Below are 22,058 nucleotides of genomic sequence, written 5' to 3' on the forward strand. Positions count from 1 at the left end.
TAATTTACAAGAGAAGATTCATGGTATAAAAACACAAAATGAAATCAGAACATATAAGAAATTTGGCATTAAAAAACTGAAAAGAGGGGGTAAAATAAAGAACAGAGTTGAAGAATTAAGATAAGAGGAGAATAATACATACCGGGGTCTGGTTGGGTGAGAGGAAGAAAACGTAGTACATGATTCCAGCCCAGAAGGCAAAAAGCAAAAACGACGACGTCCAGTCTCTCTCTTCTCCACCCCCATCACCACCACCATCGCCTCCACTACCGCCACTCCTACCACCGTTTTCCTTTAAAGGAACAAGTACAGGGTCTTGTATAGTATTCCTTACGTACAATGCATTCTGACATATTTGGAGAAGACCGTTCTTCTTCTTCTCCTCGTAATTGTTCAGAAAAGCCGAAAATTTGGAGACTCTTTGAAAATCATACGGTTTAATAAATGATGATAATAATGGGGTTATCCTTCTTGAACAAGATTTGTTGGTAATTCTCAGACAGGAGAAATTGCAGGATATGAAATTGCTACTAGCTATCATAATTCTCCCTGAAAGAACAAACAAACAAGTATGGATTGTGAGCGAATTGTGGAGAATTTTCAATTTAGGATTAGCTTTCAACAAATTTTGCCTCACCTCCTTTTTTGTAAAATTCATTTTTTGGAATCCAGATAGATTCACATTTTTTTTAAAACTTCTCAACCATATACTTTATCAAATACAAAATCAAACCAATATCTAAAAAATGCCAATCATTCGTGGACATATATTATGGGTTTAGTTGAACATTAAGGAGCTCCAAACGAGCTCAATTTTATTGTTTGACATAAAATGAGTTTAATTTAGACATATAAACATTTGCATAAATCGATTTTTGGACCGACCAAGGTTTAATTAGGCAAAGTTAGAAATTTTTTAATGTTTAGTTCAAGTAGTCTGTACTTGAGTTTAGTTGAACTTTTTATCCATACAACTCGACTTAGAGTCAAAATGCTATATTGAGGTGGAGCTCATGTTTTTATCCAATTCGACCATAATTATGTTTGATTGATAAAATTGTTTATTTGGTACGAAGTAATTTGCCATCCAACATATGAAAATATTGGGCAAAATGCTCACAAAAAATGGACAAAATAGTCCTAAAATTCGTTTTTGTCCCCTTCCGAAATTTGCTTAAATTCCCCCAATGAATAGCTTGGAGCCTTGTGGTCTCTTCCTATGTACTAAGCACTTTCTTGGTTACAACGAGAAAGATTTTGATGGGACGATTGCATCGTTTTGATGAGACGATCGCATCATTCTATGTGATGCGACCGTTGAATGAGAAGTTACAACACCTTGGCACGCATGTATGGCCGAGAGTGCTCTGGGATAGACAATCACAACCCCAAAATTTTCCGATAGAGAAATACCTAACACAACGACGTACAAGACCTTCGGGCGTTGACAACCACCACTTTTGCCACCTCAATGAACAGAAGCAACATCAACCATAACGACTTAAAAACAGACAAAAGTCAGTTGATTGACTTAAATGCGTTGAAGAAAATGTCAGAACCATAATTTCCAACTTTAAGTAAAAGTAAAGATAAATAGTAGTAGAGAAAATAATCATATCACACATGTTTAAAAAAAAAAAGTTGAACCCCAATCTTGATGGCCCCCCCTAGAGTATCGTAAGGGAGGTAAATCGCGAAATGTGCCCCAACAGACCAGGAAACAAAAGCTTGCATGTACACTGGTGCCCACAAAAAATCTAATTCCATATCTCAAAAATCGAACATTCACACTGCAACTGTTATCAAGACTGAAACTACCTCACTCATATTCTTTGCACCACTGGATTATGCCCCTCGCGGCATAACACACATGTTCCTTGCCCTCAGAGAGGAGTAATGCTATTTATAGTAAAAATTATCGATAGTCGTCTCACGTGACATACACATGATAATTTGTTATTTAATGCATTAATGTGATAGTTTTTATTGTCTCATCAATTAAATAACAAATTACCATGTGTATGCCACGCATGACAACTACCGGTAGCCTTCATTATGAATAGCATTATTCCAAATAAATAAACAAAAACAGAAACAGCCCAAAAAAGAGCATTTAGGAAAGAACACAACCTAATGAAGGAGAATAAAGAAAGAGTGAAAAATGCTTCAGCAACAAGGAATTCTTATGGACAAGACAATACCTAAACACTGTGATTTGGTTTTAGGGATGTGGCACAATCAAGTATATAGTATATAGAGTTTCTTTTCCCCTCATTTTGAGGTTGGCATTTCCATTTTTTCACGAAACTAGAGCAATGGGAACAAGCAGCTAGAGTATCTAGAACAACATAATTTACAAGAGAAGATTCATGGTATAAAAACACAAAATGAAATCAGAACATATAAGAAATTTGGCATTAAAAAACTGAAAAAGGGGGTAAAATAAAGAACAGAGTTGAAGAATTAAGATAAGAGGAGAATAATACATACCGGGGTCTGGTTGGGTGAGAGGAAGAAAACGTAGTACATGATTCCAGCCCAGAAAGCAAAAAGCAAAAACGACGACGTCCAGTCTCTCTCTTCTCCACCCCCATCACCACCACCATCGCCCCCACTACCGCCACTCCTACCACCGTTTTCCTTTAAAGGAACAAGTACAGGGTCTTGTATAGTACTCCTTACGTAGAATGCATTCTGACATATTTGGAGAAGACCCTTCTTCTTCTTCTCCTCGTAATTGTTCAGAAAAGCTGAAAATTTGGAGACTCTTTGAAAATCATACGGTTTAATAAATGATGATAATAATGGGGTTATCCTTCTTGAACAAGATTTGTTGGTAATTCTCAGACAGGAGAAATTGCAGGATATGAAATTGCTACTAGCTATCATAATTCTCCCTGAAAGAACAAACAAACAAGTATGGATTGTGAGCGAGTTGTGGAGAATTTTCAATTTAGGATTAGCTTTCAACAAATTTTGCCTCACCTCCTTTTTTGTAAAATTCATTTTTTGGAATCCAGATAGATTCACATTTTTTTTAAACTTTTCGACCATATATTTTATCAAATACAAAATCAAATCGTTATCTAAAAATGCCAATCATTTGTGGACATATATTGTGGGTTTAGTTGAACATCAAGGAGCTCCAAATGAGCTCAATTTTATTGTTTGACATAAAACGAGTTTAATTTAGACATATAAACATTTGCATAAATCGATTTTTGGACCGACCAAGGTTTAATTAGGCAAAGTTAGAAATTTTTTAATGTTTAGTTCAAGTAGTCTGTACTTGAGTTTAGTTGAACTTTTTATCCATACAACTCGACTTAGAGTCAAAATGCTATATTGAGGTGGAGCTCATGTTTTTATCCAATTCGACCATAATTATGTTTGATTGATAAAATTGTTTATTTGGTACGAAGTAATTTGCCATATGCTCACAAAAAATGGACAAAATAGTCCTAAAATTCGTTTTTGTCCCCTTCCGCAATTTGCTTAAATTCCCCCAATGAATAGCTTGGAGCCTTGTGGTCTCTTCCTATGTACTAAGCACTTTCTTGGTTACAACGAGAAAGATTTTGATGGGACGATTGCATCGTTTTGATGAGACGATCGCATCATTCTATGTGATGCGACCGTTGAATGAGAAGTTACAACACCTTGGCACGCATGTATGGCCGAGAGTGCTCTGGGATAGACAATCACAACCCCAAAATTTTCCGATAGAGAAATACCTAACACAACGACGTACAAGACCTTCGGGCGTTGACAACCACCACTTTTGCCACCTCAATGAACAGAAGCAACATCAACCATAACGACTTAAAAACAGACAAAAGTCAGTTGATTGACTTAAATGCGTTGAAGAAAATGTCAGAACCATAATTTCCAACTTTAAGTAAAAGTAAAGATAAATAGTAGTAGAGAAAATAATCATATCACACATGTTTAAAAAAAAAAAGTTGAACCCCAATCTTGATGGCCCCCCCTAGAGTATCGTAAGGGAGGTAAATCGCGAAATGTGCCCCAACAGACCAGGAAACAAAAGCTTGCATGTACACTGGTGCCCACAAAAAATCTAATTCCATATCTCAAAAATCGAACATTCACACTGCAACTGTTATCAAGACTGAAACTACCTCACTCATATTCTTTGCACCACTGGATTATGCCCCTCGCGGCATAACACACATGTTCCTTGCCCTCAGAGAGGAGTAATGCTATTTATAGTAAAAATTATCGATAGTCGTCTCACGTGACATACACATGATAATTTGTTATTTAATGCATTAATGTGATAGTTTTTATTGTCTCATCAATTAAATAACAAATTACCATGTGTATGCCACGCATGACAACTACCGGTAGCCTTCATTATGAATAGCATTATTCCAAATAAATAAACAAAAACAGAAACAGCCCAAAAAAGAGCATTTAGGAAAGAACACAACCTAATGAAGGAGAATAAAGAAAGAGCACAACTCTGTTAAGTGTTGTCGATGTGAACAAGTGTGCGAGCTAGAGAGAGAAACAAAGATTGAAATAATTATTCACTTCTACTATTTCAATAGTAATACATTCTCATTTATTGCTTAGAGCGAGAGAAGGAAGATAAAATGGACAGATAATAGATAGAAAATTGTGCAACAATCTAAATTTGAAGATGATGCTTATAATCTACTCGCAATGAGGTCTATTCTCGTGAAAGTAGCTGCCAACAGTGATAATGTACTTCAGATGTATGGTCCACTCTCTCGAAAATAGCTGCAATAGAGACAGATTATCAGTTAGACATACTAGTCTACAAGCTTAAGCTGTGAGAAAAGAGACATGTTTATTAGTGTCGACGCATCCACTCAAATGCCAGTCAGGTTCATTTTTTATCAACCAAGATGGTATGCATCTAGTCCAGCATATTTGTTAATTGGGGGACAAAATGCATTAATACAACTCCATATCCCGGTCCCTTTAGCATGCAACACCATTTCTTATGCTACGACGCGATACAATGGAACCATGAGCACTACATTCATGATGTATTCCTTAAAGAAGGGTTTCATTAACTTTGATGCTTACCAAAACTGAAGAAGGTTACACGAGCTGTACAACAAGCGCTTTAAGATTTCTTTACTTCTGGAATTTTTTTTCCGTGTTTTTATTGTTTTATAATATAATGAAAGTGAAATAAAGCAATGTTGAGGAAGTAGGAAGACAATAAGTGTAGAAACTTATGTGACTGGCAATCTGCAGGAAGCAAAAGCTGCAAAACTGGATAAATTTGAAATTCCAGCAAAGATCAAGCTGTTGCCAGAACCGTGGACTCCAGAATCTGGATTGGTTACTGCAGCTCTCAAATTAAAAAGGGAACAATTGAAGAACAAGTTCAAGAACGAGCTCCAGGAATTGTACGAGTGACGCATTTTCTTCCTTTACGTGCTTCATTTTGCTGTGATTCAACATCAAAAGGGAAAATGTTCGGCCACTCTGTATCTCTTGCTGTTTCTTACAAATGCCATGTTCTTCGAGGAGTTTAAGTTCTATGTGTTATTTGGCTATTGTAAGATTCTTTCCTGTTTCCCAGAAATGACCACCAAATTTTCAGTTTAACGACGAATAATGTAATCTTTATATGTAGCTGATATTACTAGGATACTATATCAGTGACAAACCAATTCCACTTGCTGGTTCTTTTGATCTTTCTTAGGCATGCTTCTGTTTTTCATCATTTCATTCAGAGAGTACTTTTTTGTATAAGTTATCCAAGCGTTCATCGAATTCTAGTGGCTTGTTTATTTATATATGTGTTGACTACTAACATATTGTACTGTTGATTGGTATTTTGGATTATTGATAGAAGAGTATACAATATGTCAATTTTTGCAGGATTTGTCACTCCTACCACCTAGCTTTCCAAGATGCTAATATAAAAACTTCGATAATGAATTTCTAAGGGTCTGAGTAGTCCCAGCATCACACAATTGATTATATGATTTTCAGATTTTGTATCAGGAGGCAGTCAATAATTTCACATTAATATTTTTATGCATGTATAAGCTAATTTAACAGATGGCTCTATTGTTTCGCCTACTAAACAAGAAGTGCAAATCATTTGAACATAATGTTAAACAAGACCTGCCATTTTTAAGAAGACAATTATACTCTGGTGCACCTTGACTTTCTGGACAATCCATCTTCCCTTGCTTGCCCCTCTTGAATAACTAGATCAGATCTTTTTACAGGTGCAAATTGTATTGTAATTGTTTCTTTGTACAAGTGATTTTGAACGCGCAGATTCTGTAAATCATTTCTCGTCTAATACTGTTGGGCTTTGTGAAACTGGAGCTGCTGATAGCGATGGCCGTAGGAGAAGATAGAGAGAAGGACCCAAGAATGGAATCAGTGACAAGGGAAGAAGCCAATAACCTTTTCCTTCCCTACAAGATAACATCATTCTATATACTTTATCTTTGTAAAATTCTATTCAATCTGGTTAAAGAAAAACTTAGTGACTCGAATCTCACCATTTTCGAGCAGTCATGTCATTGTATACCCAGAAAGGAGCGAATGCTGATAATAGGCTAAAATCGATAGAGGTGAGATGTATCTGAAAATCAAAAGAATCTCCATAAGCTTATCTCCTCCCTCTCTTCTTCATTCTCTTTTAAAGGTGGGGGTGGTGTGGGGTGTATTTTCATCAATTCATAAGATGTAACAAGAATAGAAATACTCACAAATTTGCTTCCTCCAAAGTACTGGAAATATTCATTCCACGCATCAACACCAGATAAACTGGCATAAGTGATTATAGCTAGCCCTGCAGCCATTGTAATCTGATGTGGAATTTGTTAGGTTACATGACCCAAACATACAAAGGAGAACGCATTCATAACTAGTAAATGAAAACACACCCTACCGCTGCAGTTAACTTTGATTCCAGAAAATTTAGAGGCCATCTTCTCATTTCAGTTTCTTCGACGGGTGGAGCTGGTGGTCTCCAGAGAACAAAATAGGGAATAAGCACATACGCACCACCAAAGCATGAAAGTATGAGAAATGGCCAAACAGGAACTTTTCCCTTTGAACTGCAAAAAGAAGATGTCTAAGATTAGAAGAACTTCCTAGAGATTTGATGGAAATTTGGAAAGAATACATCTTCCCAAGTTCTCATCACAACTTTTTTATGATATAAATCCCATGCCTGACTATGCTGCAAAACACGAACCACACAATACCACGTTGAAAACATACATTGCACATGATCAAAGAAAATTGGACGCAATGGAATGATGCCAATATTCTAAACTCATTTCTCCAATTAGAAGACAATACCTTTTTGTAGTTCTAGCGAAAAGAATGAAGGAATAGAAGCAAGTTACCTTCTACCAGTTGGAAGAAGCAGCATGCTGTATACCAAAGGCCATAAACCCATGATGTACCATAGAGCCACAATCACTTCATTCATTTGGAAGCCATCGTCTCCTTTCAAATTGAGGAGTTTTTCCAAGAAATACATGTCCAATGACTACAGAGGTCCAAAATCAGAGCATCGTAAAGTTAGAAAACCAAAATGATGAAAATTAAATCAGATAGTTACTTAAAGATTATAAAGAAAACTGTAGTCCAATTAGTAAGTATATTCTACCCAGGCCTAAGGCTCTTTTCATGGCAATCTTAACCCTTTCCCTGGTGAGAGTCGAGGATGGAAGAATGGAATATTAAGGATGAAACATGGGAAGCTTTCCCTTCCTCGGGTGGAAAGAAGAATCGAAGAAGCTAAAATGTTTGTTATTCTGTCCAATACATGGTATCAAACATGCACCAAATGGATAAGATGTCCACTCAGGAACCACAGAGTCCTCATATTCGTGTGGAAGCAAGTACAGTGATCAGGCACTTGGGCTCGTTAAATACAGAAATTTGGCTTAAAGATCAAAGGCTCGTAATCGAGGCATGTCGTAGTACTCCCCAAATCACCAGACCGTAGAGCAAATAATTGTCATCCAACCAGTTTTTGATATCGCCACTCCCCACAATAATTGTGAAAAATGCTTCAGCAACAAGGAATTCTTATGGACAAGACAATACCTAAACACTGTGATTTGGTTTTAGGGATGTGGCACAATCAAGTATATAGTATATAGAGTTTCTTTTCCCCTCATTTTGAGGTTGGCATTTCCATTTTTTCACGAAACTAGAGCAATGGGAACAAGCAGCTAGAGTATCTAGAACAACATAATTTACAAGAGAAGATTCATGGTATAAAAACACAAAATGAAATCAGAACATATAAGAAATTTGGCATTAAAAAACTGAAAAAGGGGGTAAAATAAAGAACAGAGTTGAAGAATTAAGATAAGAGGAGAATAATACATACCGGGGTCTGGTTGGGTGAGAGGAAGAAAACGTAGTACATGATTCCAGCCCAGAAAGCAAAAAGCAAAAACGACGACGTCCAGTCTCTCTCTTCTCCACCCCCATCACCACCACCATCGCCCCCACTACCGCCACTCCTACCACCGTTTTCCTTTAAAGGAACAAGTACAGGGTCTTGTATAGTACTCCTTACGTAGAATGCATTCTGACATATTTGGAGAAGACCCTTCTTCTTCTTCTCCTCGTAATTGTTCAGAAAAGCTGAAAATTTGGAGACTCTTTGAAAATCATACGGTTTAATAAATGATGATAATAATGGGGTTATCCTTCTTGAACAAGATTTGTTGGTAATTCTCAGACAGGAGAAATTGCAGGATATGAAATTGCTACTAGCTATCATAATTCTCCCTGAAAGAACAAACAAACAAGTATGGATTGTGAGCGAGTTGTGGAGAATTTTCAATTTAGGATTAGTTTTCAACAAATTTTGCCTCACCTCCTTTTTTGTAAAATTCATTTTTTGAAATCCAGATAGATTCACATTTTTTTTAAAACTTCTCAACCATATACTTTATCAAATACAAAATCAAACCAATATCTAAAAAATGCCAATCATTCGTGGACATATATTATGGGTTTAGTTGAACATTAAGGAGCTCCAAACGAGCTCAATTTTATTGTTTGACATAAAATGAGTTTAATTTAGACATATAAACATTTGCATAAATCGATTTTTGGACCAACCAAGGTTGAATTAGGCAAAGTTAGAAATTTTTTAATGTTTAGTTCAAGTAGTATCTACTTGAGTTTAGTTGAATTTTTTATCCATACAACTCGACTTAGAGTCAAAATGCTATATTGAGGTAGAGCTCATGTTTTTATCCAATTCGACCATAATTATGTTTGATTGATAAAATTGTTTATTTGGTACGAAGTAATTTGCCATCCAACATATGAAAATATTGGGCAAAATGCTCACAAAAAATGGACAAAATAGTCCTAAAATTCGTTTTTGTCCCCTTCCGAAATTTGCTTAAATTCCCCCAATGAATAGCTTGGAGCCTTGTGGTCTCTTCCTATGTACTAAGCACTTTCTTGGTTACAACGAGAAAGATTTTGATGGGATGATTGCATCGTTTTGATGAGACGATCGCATCATCCTATGTGATGCGACCGTGGAATGAGAAGTTACTACCTTATCGGGTGGCCACCATCACCCAATAAACGGTGGCCCTCATTCGACGGTCGCACCACATAGGACGGTGCGACCGTCCTATCAAAATTTATCTTGATTACAACACCTTGTGTCAAGGACCGCAGCTTTACTTAGCCCCTTGACACTATCGCAGCCGCAGTTTGCCCAACTTCGGCCGCACATTGTAAATATTACTTCAAGTTTGAGTTGTAATTTTCGTTTCATTGTAATAGTTATTTTAATTGTAAAATAGCTCTGATATTGGTAAAAGATTAGTATGATTCCTCGTCTTTTAAACGTCTACTCCCGTCACTTGGGTTTTTGTTCAGAATGCTATTATAGGGGGTATTAGTCATTCAAAATCTTTCAAGCTCACTGGTGTCCGCCCCCTGCACCAGCATTTGTAATTTTCTGCTTTCATCAATTGTAATGTTCAGTTTTCAGCAATCAATGTTCAATTTACTTTCAATGTATTCAAATTCTCAATTGTAAGCTTTCTACAAAATTGCAATCAAATTTTCTTTCGTCCCGACGCGATCGAGAAAAGGCGGAATGTAGTCTAGCGGAGCAGACTACTGCCGCACGGTGTCCCTTTCTGTGCCAAGAAGAAAGGCACCCCGTGAAACCATGTCATGCTCAATTACATTATGGAATCCAGAGTTAACCATTAACACAGCTTGCATTTAAACTCAACCATTTCTAAAACAACGTGTATTATTATCAGTAGTAGCATCGTAACAAGAATCCCGAGAAAAACTAAGCAGTAGATAGAAACAAATGTTGAATCTTTGAAGATAATATAAAACAACTATAATCAAAGCATACCGCACAGGCAACGCGGAAACGATGAGGGACTGGTTTGAAGCTTTTTCCACCGAAGGGAACTGAAACTGCCTTCAATTGTGAGACCTGCCCAAGTACAAGACTACAACATAAGAAATACCAGTGCACGAGCACCAATCAAGATTAAGTAAAACAAGAAAAAGATGAAAGAAGTGAACCATAATGTCATTTTAACTTTTCCAAAATTGTAACCAAAAAGTGCTTAAAATTTTGAATGCCGCTTAAAAACTTTCCAAAACACATTTTAATGGCCCCGTTTGAACCACATTAAGTGAAAGTAGCTGCCAACAGTGATAATGTACTTCAGATGTATGGTCCACTCTCTCGAAAATAGCTGCAATAGAGACAGATTATCAGTTAGACATACTAGTCTACAAGCTTAAGCTGTGAGAAAAGAGACATGTTTATTAGTGTCGACGCATCCACTCAAATGCCAGTCAGGTTCATTTTTTATCAACCAAGATGGTATGCATCTAGTCCAGCATATTTGTTAATTGGGGGACAAAATGCATTAATACAACTCCATATCCCGGTCCCTTTAGCATGCAACACCATTTCTTATGCTATGACGCGATACAATGGAACCATGAGCACTACATTCATGATGTATTCCTTAAAGAAGGGTTTCATTAACTTTGATGCTTACCAAAACTGAAGAAGGTTACACGAGCTGTACAACAAGCGCGGAAGCACCTCCTCCTCCATTGCAAACCCCACCAACTCCGTATTTCCCATTCTTCAGCTTCAATACCTGCCACACAATTGGATCGTTAATGGTAGAAATGGCATACTTAATCCGTTCCAAGGAAAATGAATCATCGGATCAAAGTATAAAGTCCTAACTTCCTGGCGAACTCAAACAAAGAACTGTACATTTCTACTCCCTAATTATTGCCACGTTAGGGAGTTGATATCTCCTGATTACCATGCGTTTAATTCAAGTAACATCACATTTGCATTCCAGTGGATTTCAGAACATACCCCCAAAAGTGAGACCAAGATACGCGCTCCACTGCAACCAAGAGGATGCCCTAGGGCTACAGCTCCTCCATGTACATTGACTTTCTCCTGCAAATTTATACCAGGAATATAAGAACATAATGAGGTCTAATCATTATAAGAGTAAGAATCATGCTAGTGGTACATAATTTATTGTACCTAATGGTGTCCACCCTCTCACATGGAGTGGGACCGCTTGAATAAAATATTCGAGTGGGGTCCACCCATGTGAGAATGTGGACACCCTTAGGTACAAGAAATTATGTACCACTAGAATTATTCTAAGAGTAAATACAGATGAGCAGATTTTCATGTGCACAAGCAGGCGCTTGTGTGTGTGGGTGGTGGTGGTTGGGGGGTGGGGGTTGGGAGGATGGATTGAAGCTGTAGAACTTACTGGATCAAGTCCCAGCAGCTTTTGGTTTGCAAGAGCCACAACCTGCACGTTCCATGTGTTCAATATATAATAACAAACTAATTGCTTGGTGCTTTAAAAGGACTAAGGTTGAAGGAGCATACCGCGAAAGCCTCGTTGATTTCATAAAAGTCAATTTGAGAAGCTTCTAGGCCAGCATTCGATATAGCTTTTGGAATTGCGAGGGCTGGAGCAGTTGTAAATAATTCAGGTGCCTGCACAGTGTGTTCCAGTCAAACATTAAAATCGTAAACTCAACTATTAGTCATAGTTGACGGAGAAACGAAACCAAGTTAAATTTCATCCTCTGATTCCTTCATGTTTTCATCTTCAAGGTAGAGCCAACCAAACCAAACTACTTGCTGAGATCTTCAGATATGTATGCACATTACCTGAGCAGCATCAGCATATCCTGTGATCTTTGCAATCACTTGCAGACCAAGCTTAAGAGCCTTCTCTCCACTTACTAAGACCAAAGCAGCAGCACCATCACTGAAAATGAGATCAAACTCGGTAAATAATAATAAACTGAATTTCAAAATCCTGAACTCAAAATATTTTAAATTTCATTTCCTCCTAAACTAAAAGAGAAATTTAGTCATTGTATGAGATAGTGTAAAAATCAAGGTGAAATAGAATTTATAAGCATTTCAATACAGCTACAAGGGCAGAATAATTAGTATTCCTGTTGTATAACAGGAATGAGTTTGGTTTCTCATGAAATTCTAGGAAACTTTCATGAATGTATAGTATCGTTTTCACGAGGATCCAACCCTCGTTTGATCTAGTTGTTCTGCAACTTGGTACTTTACCATAGAAAGCATTTAGTGATCTCCGCATATTTGTTTTGGCAGGGCCTTTAGGCACTTAAAATAGTAGAATCTAACTATAAGAATCAAGGAAAAATAAAGGAAATAAACCTTATACTAGAAGCATTGCCAGCTGTCACAGTACCACCAGTTTCCTTGAAACTTGGTCTAAGCTTCCTCAATTTTGCAGCATCAAACTGACCACAAAGAGAAGGATTCAGTGGCAACAATAACAAAGATAATAGTAGCTTCAGTGCAATGAGGCAGGTGATGCTAAATTGCCAACTGACTAAATATATGCATAAATTATGCTAGTTGATTACATGCCTTCATCTTCTGATCCACGGTAGATTTGGATGCATAAACAGGCATTACAGGAAATCTAATAATGCTTTTCCAAAGCAATAGAGCATAGGGGAGAGAAAAGAACTTTTCTTTGACCATGTGCATAATTATTTTTTCCTCACACAACTTCAATGAGATTAAATGAAAAAAAAATAGCACTCTTTCTCATAAGATAAATATTTTGGCCAATAATTATTTTTTCTTCCCCTTTTTTTTTTTTTGAAGGCCAACAATTAAGTCACATTACAGGGAAACAATTTAGGGAGAGAAACCAGTATTGTAGCAAGAGATGTGTTCATGTAAAGTAGCAGAGGGGATATTCACCTTTCCTAGACCTTCATCCGTGTCAACAATTGTAGATGGTTTTCCTCTCCCTCCAGAGACTTCAACCTGCGTGATACCATAATAATATTTAGAATGTGGTCCACAACAAACCGAATGAGCTACATCAAGTACGAATATTTAATCTCTAGTGATCATACTGGAGCAATCTCCCATTTAAAAGCATCAGCATCCTGAGCAGCAATGCCACGTTCAAAGCTTTGAATGGCATAATTATCCTGCATAAACGATTCAGATATAAATAAGAATTTCTACTTATATAAACAAGAGATTTTTGAGACAGATTGACAGAAATTAAAATCAAGAGAATGGGGAATGGTGAACAGTGAACAAAGACGTTTGAAGAGAAGTTTTCTCTTTCCTTGAAATGACTAGTATTTCAAATATAATAGTCACAGACTCCAGTCCTCCCAAACTCAGGAACAATGGAATCAGTCATTTAGATAATAAGATATGAGATGATAAAGAGGGTGTTTGACACCCATTTTTATGGAAAAATGAATTTTAGAATAGTAGAATGATAGAAAATGTGTGGATGAAAAATACGGAAAAGTTTTTGATTTACGTGTAATGTTATTTTAATAAAGAATATGTGGTTAAAAAGAAGATGAAGAAAAATATATTTTGATAAAAATGAGAATCAATCGGCGCTAAAGTTTTGCTACAATAAAAATTATGACCGAATAGAGGTGAAACGGAAATAAAAAATCACAGATGAAGGTTGGTGGGACTTTAAGGTCATCTTTTTTAGTGAAAACTAGAAGGTGTCATTAAAGACAAACCTGCTCCTCTCTGGTAACTCCATGTTGTTCGGCACATAATTCAGCACAAACTCCCATGCCATAATCCTTATAAACATCCCAAAGTCCATCTTTCAACATTCCATCAATAAGAGAATCATGTCCAAGTCGAGATCCCTTCCTGTAGTAGATCGAGATTCAGCACAATTACATTAAACTAAATTCTTATATCAGCATACTAGTTGATGGAAATTTGTGCTCCGTCTGGTCAACAATGATATACAAGACAAGTACAATGTGCAAGCACAGTTTCAACATCCGATCATTTTTATAATCTTGTCTAGCATTCAATATGTTCACATATGTAGAGGCAAGAGCTTGAAGTTTGACTAATTATGCAAGAGATTCAATGTGTATCATGTTACACTACAGGCTAAGTAGCTCAAATAAAAATCGTAAAGCTTAACTAATTATACTAAGCCCCCGTTTGGTACCCATTTTTTTCAAAATACATTTTTCTCTCTTTTCTTTTCAACCATACATTCTTTATTAAAATAATATTACACGTAAATCAAAAACTTTTCCTTCTTTTTCAACCACACACTTCCCATCAAGTTACTATTCTAAAATGCATTTTTACATAAAAATGGCTATCAAACACCCCCTAAAAGTTTGAAAAATCCATGGTAGGGTAAAAGACTAAGAGGAAATCATCACATAAGGTGGGAGCTAATAATTATAATATGAGGGAAACTTTGTTTCAGCCAGCTTCAGCGAGGTGAAGCACAAAATAAATATTTTTAACGCAGACGAGAAACCTAGATTCTGATTCTCCAATCTATTCAGCATGAATCCGTGCTGTGTTATAGGACCCTTCTAGTGAGGCTCATATACCGGTTACTGACCCCTGACATCAAAAAGAATATGGCTTTGGATCCTTCATTTAAGCATATGAAGATATAATTTCGCGATCCAGAAACTTGAACACGCTGTCTTAACAGTATCAATTGTCATTTCTTGCATCCATCATTGTTTATTGATCTTTCAAATAATGCTTTTGAGGGTATATAAAGAGTAGGAAACTCATTGAACATAAATTAGATGAAAAGTCAGAAAAAAATGTCCCTCATTTTAGAGCAACAACCTTGCTTCTGCCAGGTATTTAGGTACATTGGACATGCTTTCCATGCCACCAGCCACAACAACATCGTTGATGCCCAACTGGATACTTTGTGCCGCAAGCATAGTTGCTGCATTGGTCAAAACAAAATATACAATATTACAAACAGAAGCCTCCTATATCCGTTACACTCAAATCCCCTTTTTCTGAAAGGGAAACCACAATTATAATTGCAAGTGCCGTACCTTTCATACCCGATGCACAGACTTTGTTCACAGTAGTGCAGATCACTGTGTTGGGTATCCCTGCACCTAATGCCGCCTGCCTGGCAGGGGCCTGTCCCAAATTTGCACTAAGTACATTTCCAAAAAACACTTCTTGGACTAGTGATGGATCAATGCTTGCTCTCTTAAGAGCACCTAAAAGTTGGAATTCCAAAAAAGCATACTTAGAATACTTACGACAACTAATGTTAGAATAAATACTTTTCCACTGGAAAGAGAAAATTTTAAGGCTTTAATCTTACTCTCAATGGCTATTGACCCAAGCTTAGTTGCTGATAGTGAAGAAAGAAAGCCAAGGAAGCCACCCATTGGAGTACGGGCAACGCCAACAATGCAAACATCTATTCAAATGGAAGCATACAAGTTCATAAGAACGATTACACATTTACACAACTAAGTGATCTATCTAATGAAGTGTTATAATAGAGATGGTACAATAATATAGTACATATATCATGTCTTATAATAAATAAGATTTTTCAAATAAATTTTCCTTGTAATCTTCATATATTTATTCTGGAAAAGTTTTTTCAAGGAAACATAGTGACTCATAACCAACAATCATATAAATGATTTATCAATGAGCTCAAACATCATATACTAAATCCCGAATCACCCAGGATTTGAAACAACAGATTAGAAAGAACAGTCACATTAAAATACAAATAACAGTGCATAAAAATAGAAATAAAACAAAGAAAAAAATTATACCCCTTGGGTTAATTGAATCCCCTCCTGCTGCTGGAGCCATGATTAGGATAGTATATGCAGATTTGTCCTGTTTACACAAATCCCAACAAATTTAGGCGCAAATTTATATTAATAGGAATGTAGGATGATACACAGAAAGCAAGATGTGCAGTGGATCCTATAATTTTTCAAAGTATTTGCTATCTATACTACTTTAACAAAATAAGCATGAGGTTAGGCGAAATTAGTTCCATTTTGATCATCGAATACTTATGGACCCAAAATTATCTCTCTACAACCAAAAATCTCAGCAAAAAAATTAGGTACCAATTTGTTCCAAAAAAAAAACCAAAGGTATTCTAACCCAACAAAGATTAGGCAACAGCAAAGCATTTTTTAATAAAGATTATAAAAGTCATCCTAAGATTTTATACTAATTTTGTCTAACCTTCCTTGCTTTTTTCTAACATGTATAGACAAAATACATATATATAGATCTAACAAGTAAAACAACCCAATATAAAACTAGATTCAAATACGAATCAACGATCCAATATATTAGATCCAATCAACTGGGACTGCAACACTAGTGAGGAAATCTGCATGAATCTAAGCTCCCAAGAAATTTGCATGCGTTTATGTAGGTGGGTGAATGCTAAATAGTGGATACCTGTTAAATGCCAAGAGTTAAATACTGAGAACAGTGACACAGAGAAACAACTATGGATTATCGAACGGAGCAAAATGGGTAATATATACACACCTATAAATACACAGATGCGTGGGGGTGATGACTAGTGAGGTGGGTAACGACGCAAATTGCAGGAGGTAAACGCCACCAACTGGAATTTTTGTTTAGGATCGTCTTTCTTGACTCTCATGTCTGCTCTCTCTTTTTTCTTAATTATTAATTCTCATTTTTATGGAAATGCATTTTTTCTCTTTTTTTGAACCACACATTTTTTATTAAAATAATATTACACGTAAATAAAAAACTTTTCATTATTTTTCATCTACATATTTTTCATCAATCTACTATTCTAAAATTCATTTTTCCATAAAAATTGATATGAAACACCTTCTTCGTGTTTCAAATGAAATTGATTTATTACTCTTAACAATAGTATTTAATTAACTATATTTTAAAAATCAAGATTAAAATCATGTTTCAAAAAATTCTTTAAATAAACATTTTAGGGATTGGATTTGACTCTCTAAATTTGAAGAGTTAAATTCACTCTTTATAATTGATGTTTTCAAAGAATTTCAATTTTTAAGGTAGAAAAATAATATAATAATCTAAAAAATTAATTAAAATAAAAAATATAGAAAAATAGTAAATTTTTTTTAGAGTAATAAAATTAAGTATTAAATATAAAAAGTCAAATTTTACTTTCTAAATTTATAAATATTTTTTATTTTATAAAATATGCTCTTTAAAAATTAGATGATTGTTGAAGGTCATGCATACGGAGAAAGTGTGTGTGTGTGTGTGATAGTTCGATTTTCTCATTTCTATATGCATAAAAGTTAAAATAAAGAATAGACGATGGCAATGCAATGTAAAGTGGAATCTTTAATGCCCAACTCAGATTACGACATGATGCTATGATTTGTCATTGTTTGACATTTTCCTCTCCTAAAGAATGTAAGGTTAAAATATAGCAAATAATTAAATTTACGTGAAGAATATTATTGTGAAAATATATAATTGAAAATAAATACGAGAGAAAAAGAGTTTTTAAAAACTGATTGTTAAACATGGACTTAGTTATATTTGTCATGTTAATAAAATCGTATTGGAAAATTAGTGTAAAATTATAATGAAGGTCTTTTATTTAAATTTCACCATTAGAAGGATCCATGATAATTAATTTCGTGTTGAAGATATATAAATAAATAATTATGGTGTGTTTGATTGCAAGTATGACATTTGCATCGAAAGAAAATAAGTTCTAAACAATTGTATGAAAATTATTAATTATAAGTGTTTTATTGGTTTAATTTTTAACCTAAAAATTGTTATAATTGTCCATTATTTTATCGACAGGTAGATGAAAAAGAAAGGGGATAAATATAGAGAGTATGTGTGAATTACTTAGAAAATAAAAACATACATCTCCTCAAAGAAAATGTTTTCTTCGTTTTTCAGGAAAATATGAACATGTAACTAACTTTTGAAAAATATTTTTCATGAAAAAAAATTGTTAATCAAACACCAAAAAAATAGGAACTTGGATGAAAAATAGCATTTTTCATAAAAAAATAAAGTCAATCAAACACACATTTATATCATAATTACAACTTAACTTTTATACAAGTTGTTCGGTTGAACTCCATCCCACTAGAGGAAAAAAAATATTTACAATATTTCAAAATTTAGCCATTTAAGTGTACATTTTGAGGCCGTTTTCAAAAATATTTGCAAAAATGTGGCCAAGTTTAATGAAAATTGATCAAAATACCTCTTGTAAAATTTTTAGAAATGTTTGTAATTGCTTAACCAAAAAACTCTAATCTCGACAACCAAATGTCGAGAAGTGGGTGGGATTAGGTTTACACTGTAAAGATGGCTTTCGAATCAAATTCAATTTGATATTTGGTTTTAACATCACGATGAAGAAATGCAGATGAGTTTCGTAAGATTCTAAATAGGAGTCAAGAAATTCAATGGCGTATATTCACTCAAGTACAAAAAAGAAGATAATGAAGAAGAATATGCATTGATTGGGATGAGTAAGCCCCTCTCTAGAAGTAGGTGGTGGTAAAGAGTGAAGAAAAAAAAGGTCGGCGGTATGAAAATAATTTACATTCGAATGATATTTCTGTCCTAATTTTCACTAATCATTTTCCAAATGTCACTGAAAGTAGCCATTTTATCAAATGCATCATTAAAATTGGATATTTTGTCCAAGTTTCTCTTCTAAAAATATGTTGGGATATTGAAAGCTATACCTATAATATGGGGCATTAATTAAGCATTTATGCAAAGTTGTGTACACAAAATAAAAGCAGGTTGGCCCAGTTGAATTGATTGAGTGCACCTATATAAATTAAAACATTTTATCTGATTGTGATATTCTATACCTAAAAATCACTTCGAAAAAACTACTAATCGATAAAAAAATAATAAGTTATAAAGTTGAAATACAAACTCCGTGTACTCATAAGATAATTTCTAGGTCAATGCGATAAAATTAAGGGGGTGTTTGAGCCATATTATTTTGGTAATAATGCATTCTTGAATAGTGTATTGATGGAAAATGTGTGGTTAAAAAATAAAGAAAAGTTTTTTATCTGCGTGTAATATTATTTTATTGAAGAATGTGTGGTTGAAATGATGTCAAGTCACTGTTTAAGAATGTATTTTTTTGGAATAAAATTATTTTGTAGTCGTACAAATTCCAATACGAAGTAAGAAGCACGTGCAAATTGTGTAAACTCATTAAATTGCTTGTTAAATTAATTTGTTAGATAGTATTAAAGAATAAAATAGATTAAACGTTATTTACAGTACTGTTCAATATTCATTACTGTAATTGTCTAAAATAATATTTTCTTTCTTAATTCAAAAATGACAAAATAGCTTATATTATTTTTTTCCCCTTTCTTATCCTCCTTATAATTGTCAAATATAGGCACAAGTGGATTAAAAACAAAAAGAAAAGTGTTTCAATGGTTAGTTTTGATACGATCGGTATATTCTTTGTTTTATTCATTTTATCATCTTAATGTGTAGTGTTTATTAATAAAATAAAATGAGAATGATCGGCGAAGCATTTATCGGAAGAAAATTAATTTGTTATTGTTGTAAAAAAAAATTTTTTTATTTCTTTTAGGGTTTTATCGTAAAAGCATATGATGATGATGATTATTGCTATTTAGGTGTGCGGGGATTTCTTCACATTTAATATTATGCTCCCGTTTGATTCTCATTCTTATAAGAATGAAAATGAAAAATATAGTCGTTACGGAATCCACACAAGAGAGAAGAAATCAAATATGGTGGCTTGATGTGATGGATAACGATAATATTTTTCATTTTTTGGGCCAAATAATGGGAAACAAACAGGGCCTATGTTTCAATGTGTTACCTCACGTACATGCTGAATTTAATTTCTATCTAATGCCTAAAACGAGATGAGATGTTTGAATTCAAGTACAATGCACGTTCTGATTTTAAACTATTTTATTAGAAAATTTAAAAAACAAAATTCTAGAAAAATATTTATTTAAATTATATCTTGATCGACTTAAGTCGAGGCTTGATAGAATGGACAATTGGAGTCAAAAGAGGGATGCCAATATATATTAAATTTTGAATTGATGAGCATGTAAATTTTGAAGTCACTTAGTAAACATCGTATGGGGGACGTAATGCCCCCTATTCTACCAACCCCTTTTGATGTTTATTAATAAACCACAATAGACTGTGATGGGAGCCTTTGTTGACTTCAATAGTCTAAACTATGACTCCCACAAAAAATAATAATAATAATAAAATAAATAAAATTCCTTTCCATTATGGTCCTGTTTGCCCATATTCTATTAAAAAATATGTGTTTAAATAATAACTTGGCATCATTTCAATCACATTTTTTAATAAAATAATATTATACGTAAATTCAAAATATTTTGTTATTTTTTAATCACACATTTCCAATCAATACACTTTTTAAAAATGCATTCTTATGAAAATAATGTGGCTCAAACAAGGTTATATCTACATATTAGGATCCGTTTGATAGCATTAAATTTCATGAAAAATGCCACACTGAGGAATTCGTTTTCTACTTTGACTGTTTGATACGAAAGTGGAAATGGAGTTCGAATTCTAAAATACAAATACTTAAAAGCATGTTTTTGACTAATTGAGTGAAAATCGAATTCCTATAGTTTTTTAGTAGTTTTTTCTTTTTCAATTTATATGGAATTGACTTACTTTTCCCACATTTGCTCTCAAACGGAACCTTCGATTTTTGTTTTCTCCTTTTCATATCACGAGTCACAATTGCTTTCACCAATTCTACTGTACCAAATAGAAAAAGGAGTTAAAACTTGAAGATTCAATTTAAGCTCAATAGGATGTCAAGTGAGACGAACGAGGAAAGCTATAGAATCCTTCGACATGATAAACATCTCAATTTGAGACATTATGGCTTTTGGTCAACCCGTTAACACAATAAGGTTTCCGTACAATAATTTCTTGAATTTCTGTACTATGATTGAAATGGTAGGAATAAGTAAATTGCACTCTTGATACCATTCAGAAATGTTGAAACATTTGTCCTAAATTCAATTGCATGTTTTCTTCTTCTGTGTGTAAGTTTTTTCGGGGGTCTCATTAAACTGAAATTTTTACGTTTTCATCAGCCAACCACTATTTTTATTTTGCAATTGTGCTTCTTCCTCGTTTGTTTGTATTGCTCTCACGTGTCACTTAGTATCTTACATGGAGAGTGTTTGATTGGGGATTAAAATTAGATTTTGATAGAAGTTTTTAAAATGTATAGTTCAAAAGTTGCGGAAACAATGAAAGATGTGATTAATATTGATTGTTTGACTTTGATTTAGATTGAAATCAAAATTTAATCCAAACCAAACAGGGCCATAGTTGAGTAAGGCCGGTTCAAATGTTAAACACCAAACTAGAATACTAGATGAAGTAAAAGTGTTATTAAGGCCCTGTTTGGTACTCATTTTTTTCAAAATAAATTTTTCTCTTTTCTTTTCAACTACACATTCTTTATTAAAATAATATTACACATAAATCAAAAATCTTTCCTTATTTTTCAACCCTACATTTCCCATCAATTTACAATTTAAAAATGCATTTTTACATAAAAATATCTCTCAGACACTCCCTAAGATTTTTCATTTCATTTTATTTTTTTGTATAAATA

General features: G+C 34.3%; 3 protein-coding genes and 1 long non-coding RNA gene across 5 annotated transcripts; all 4 read right to left on the bottom strand.

Annotated features, from left to right (window-relative positions):
• Window positions 1–100: 100 nt before the first annotated feature.
• Window positions 101–666, bottom strand: LOC111385576. The gene is made up of 2 exons (XM_023009981.1): window positions 638–666; window positions 101–549 (listed from the first exon to the last, which is right to left on the bottom strand). Exon 2 carries the CDS (start codon window positions 539–541, stop codon window positions 116–118), a length of 426 nt encoding a protein of 141 aa, XP_022865749.1. The 5' UTR covers window positions 542–549; window positions 638–666; the 3' UTR covers window positions 101–115.
• A 3,797-nt stretch (window positions 667–4,463) lies between these two features.
• On the bottom strand, window positions 4,464–5,123 carry LOC111385577. Its single transcript, XR_002701078.1, has 2 exons — window positions 5,077–5,123; window positions 4,464–4,764 (listed from the first exon to the last, which is right to left on the bottom strand). It is a non-coding gene; the product is annotated as an uncharacterized LOC111385577 (long non-coding RNA).
• Window positions 5,124–5,970: 847 nt separating this feature from the next.
• LOC111385575 lies at window positions 5,971–8,854 on the bottom strand. Its single transcript, XM_023009980.1, has 6 exons — window positions 8,375–8,854; window positions 7,377–7,522; window positions 6,914–7,082; window positions 6,732–6,830; window positions 6,522–6,604; window positions 5,971–6,434 (listed from the first exon to the last, which is right to left on the bottom strand). The coding sequence occupies exons 1-6, from the start codon at window positions 8,771–8,773 to the stop codon at window positions 6,302–6,304; spliced, it is 1,029 nt and encodes a 342-aa protein (XP_022865748.1). The 5' UTR covers window positions 8,774–8,854; the 3' UTR covers window positions 5,971–6,301.
• A 1,862-nt stretch (window positions 8,855–10,716) lies between these two features.
• LOC111385578 (acetyl-CoA acetyltransferase, cytosolic 1-like) lies at window positions 10,717–17,062 on the bottom strand. 2 transcript variants are annotated; one of them, XM_023009984.1, is made up of 15 exons: window positions 16,919–17,062; window positions 16,177–16,243; window positions 15,708–15,806; window positions 15,427–15,600; window positions 15,206–15,311; window positions 14,104–14,242; window positions 13,462–13,539; window positions 13,304–13,369; window positions 12,746–12,831; window positions 12,218–12,317; window positions 11,930–12,040; window positions 11,808–11,849; window positions 11,393–11,479; window positions 11,058–11,162; window positions 10,717–10,745 (listed from the first exon to the last, which is right to left on the bottom strand). In XM_023009984.1, the coding sequence occupies exons 2-14, from the start codon at window positions 16,214–16,216 to the stop codon at window positions 11,073–11,075; spliced, it is 1,218 nt and encodes a 405-aa protein (XP_022865752.1). In that variant the 5' UTR covers window positions 16,217–16,243; window positions 16,919–17,062; the 3' UTR covers window positions 10,717–10,745; window positions 11,058–11,072. The 2 variants fall into 2 exon arrangements, with proteins under 2 accessions (XP_022865752.1, XP_022865751.1); XM_023009983.1 differs by having other exon boundaries at window positions 16,826–17,047.
• Window positions 17,063–22,058: the final 4,996 nt, after the last annotated feature.

The sequence above is a fragment of the Olea europaea genome, unplaced genomic scaffold (genome assembly GCF_002742605.1).
Source record: "Olea europaea var. sylvestris unplaced genomic scaffold, O_europaea_v1 scaffold3211, whole genome shotgun sequence".
NCBI lineage: Eukaryota > Viridiplantae > Streptophyta > Magnoliopsida > Lamiales > Oleaceae > Olea > Olea europaea.

Excerpts from the sequence above, each read along its gene's own strand:
- LOC111385576 (XM_023009981.1), bottom strand. The coding sequence starts at position 541 with ATGATAGCTAGTAGCAATTTCATATCCTGCAATTTCTCCTGTCTGAGA.
- LOC111385578 (XM_023009984.1), bottom strand. The coding sequence starts at position 16,216 with ATGGCTCCAGCAGCAGGAGGGGATTCAATTAACCCAAGGG. Across the intron at positions 15,312-15,426 it reads CTGTGCATCGGGTATGAAAG|CAACTATGCTTGCGGCACAA; the intron begins GTACGGCACTTG and ends TGACCAATGCAG. Across the intron at positions 12,041-12,217 it reads GATATGCTGATGCTGCTCAG|GCACCTGAATTATTTACAAC; the intron begins GTAATGTGCATA and ends CACACTGTGCAG.
- LOC111385575 (XM_023009980.1), bottom strand. The coding sequence starts at position 8,773 with ATGATAGCTAGTAGCAATTTCATATCCTGCAATTTCTCCTGTCTGAGA. Across the intron at positions 7,523-8,374 it reads TCTCACCCAACCAGACCCCG|TCATTGGACATGTATTTCTT; the intron begins GTATGTATTATT and ends GGACCTCTGTAG. Across the intron at positions 6,435-6,521 it reads GACATGACTGCTCGAAAATG|GGAAGGAAAAGGTTATTGGC; the intron begins GTGAGATTCGAG and ends GTTATCTTGTAG.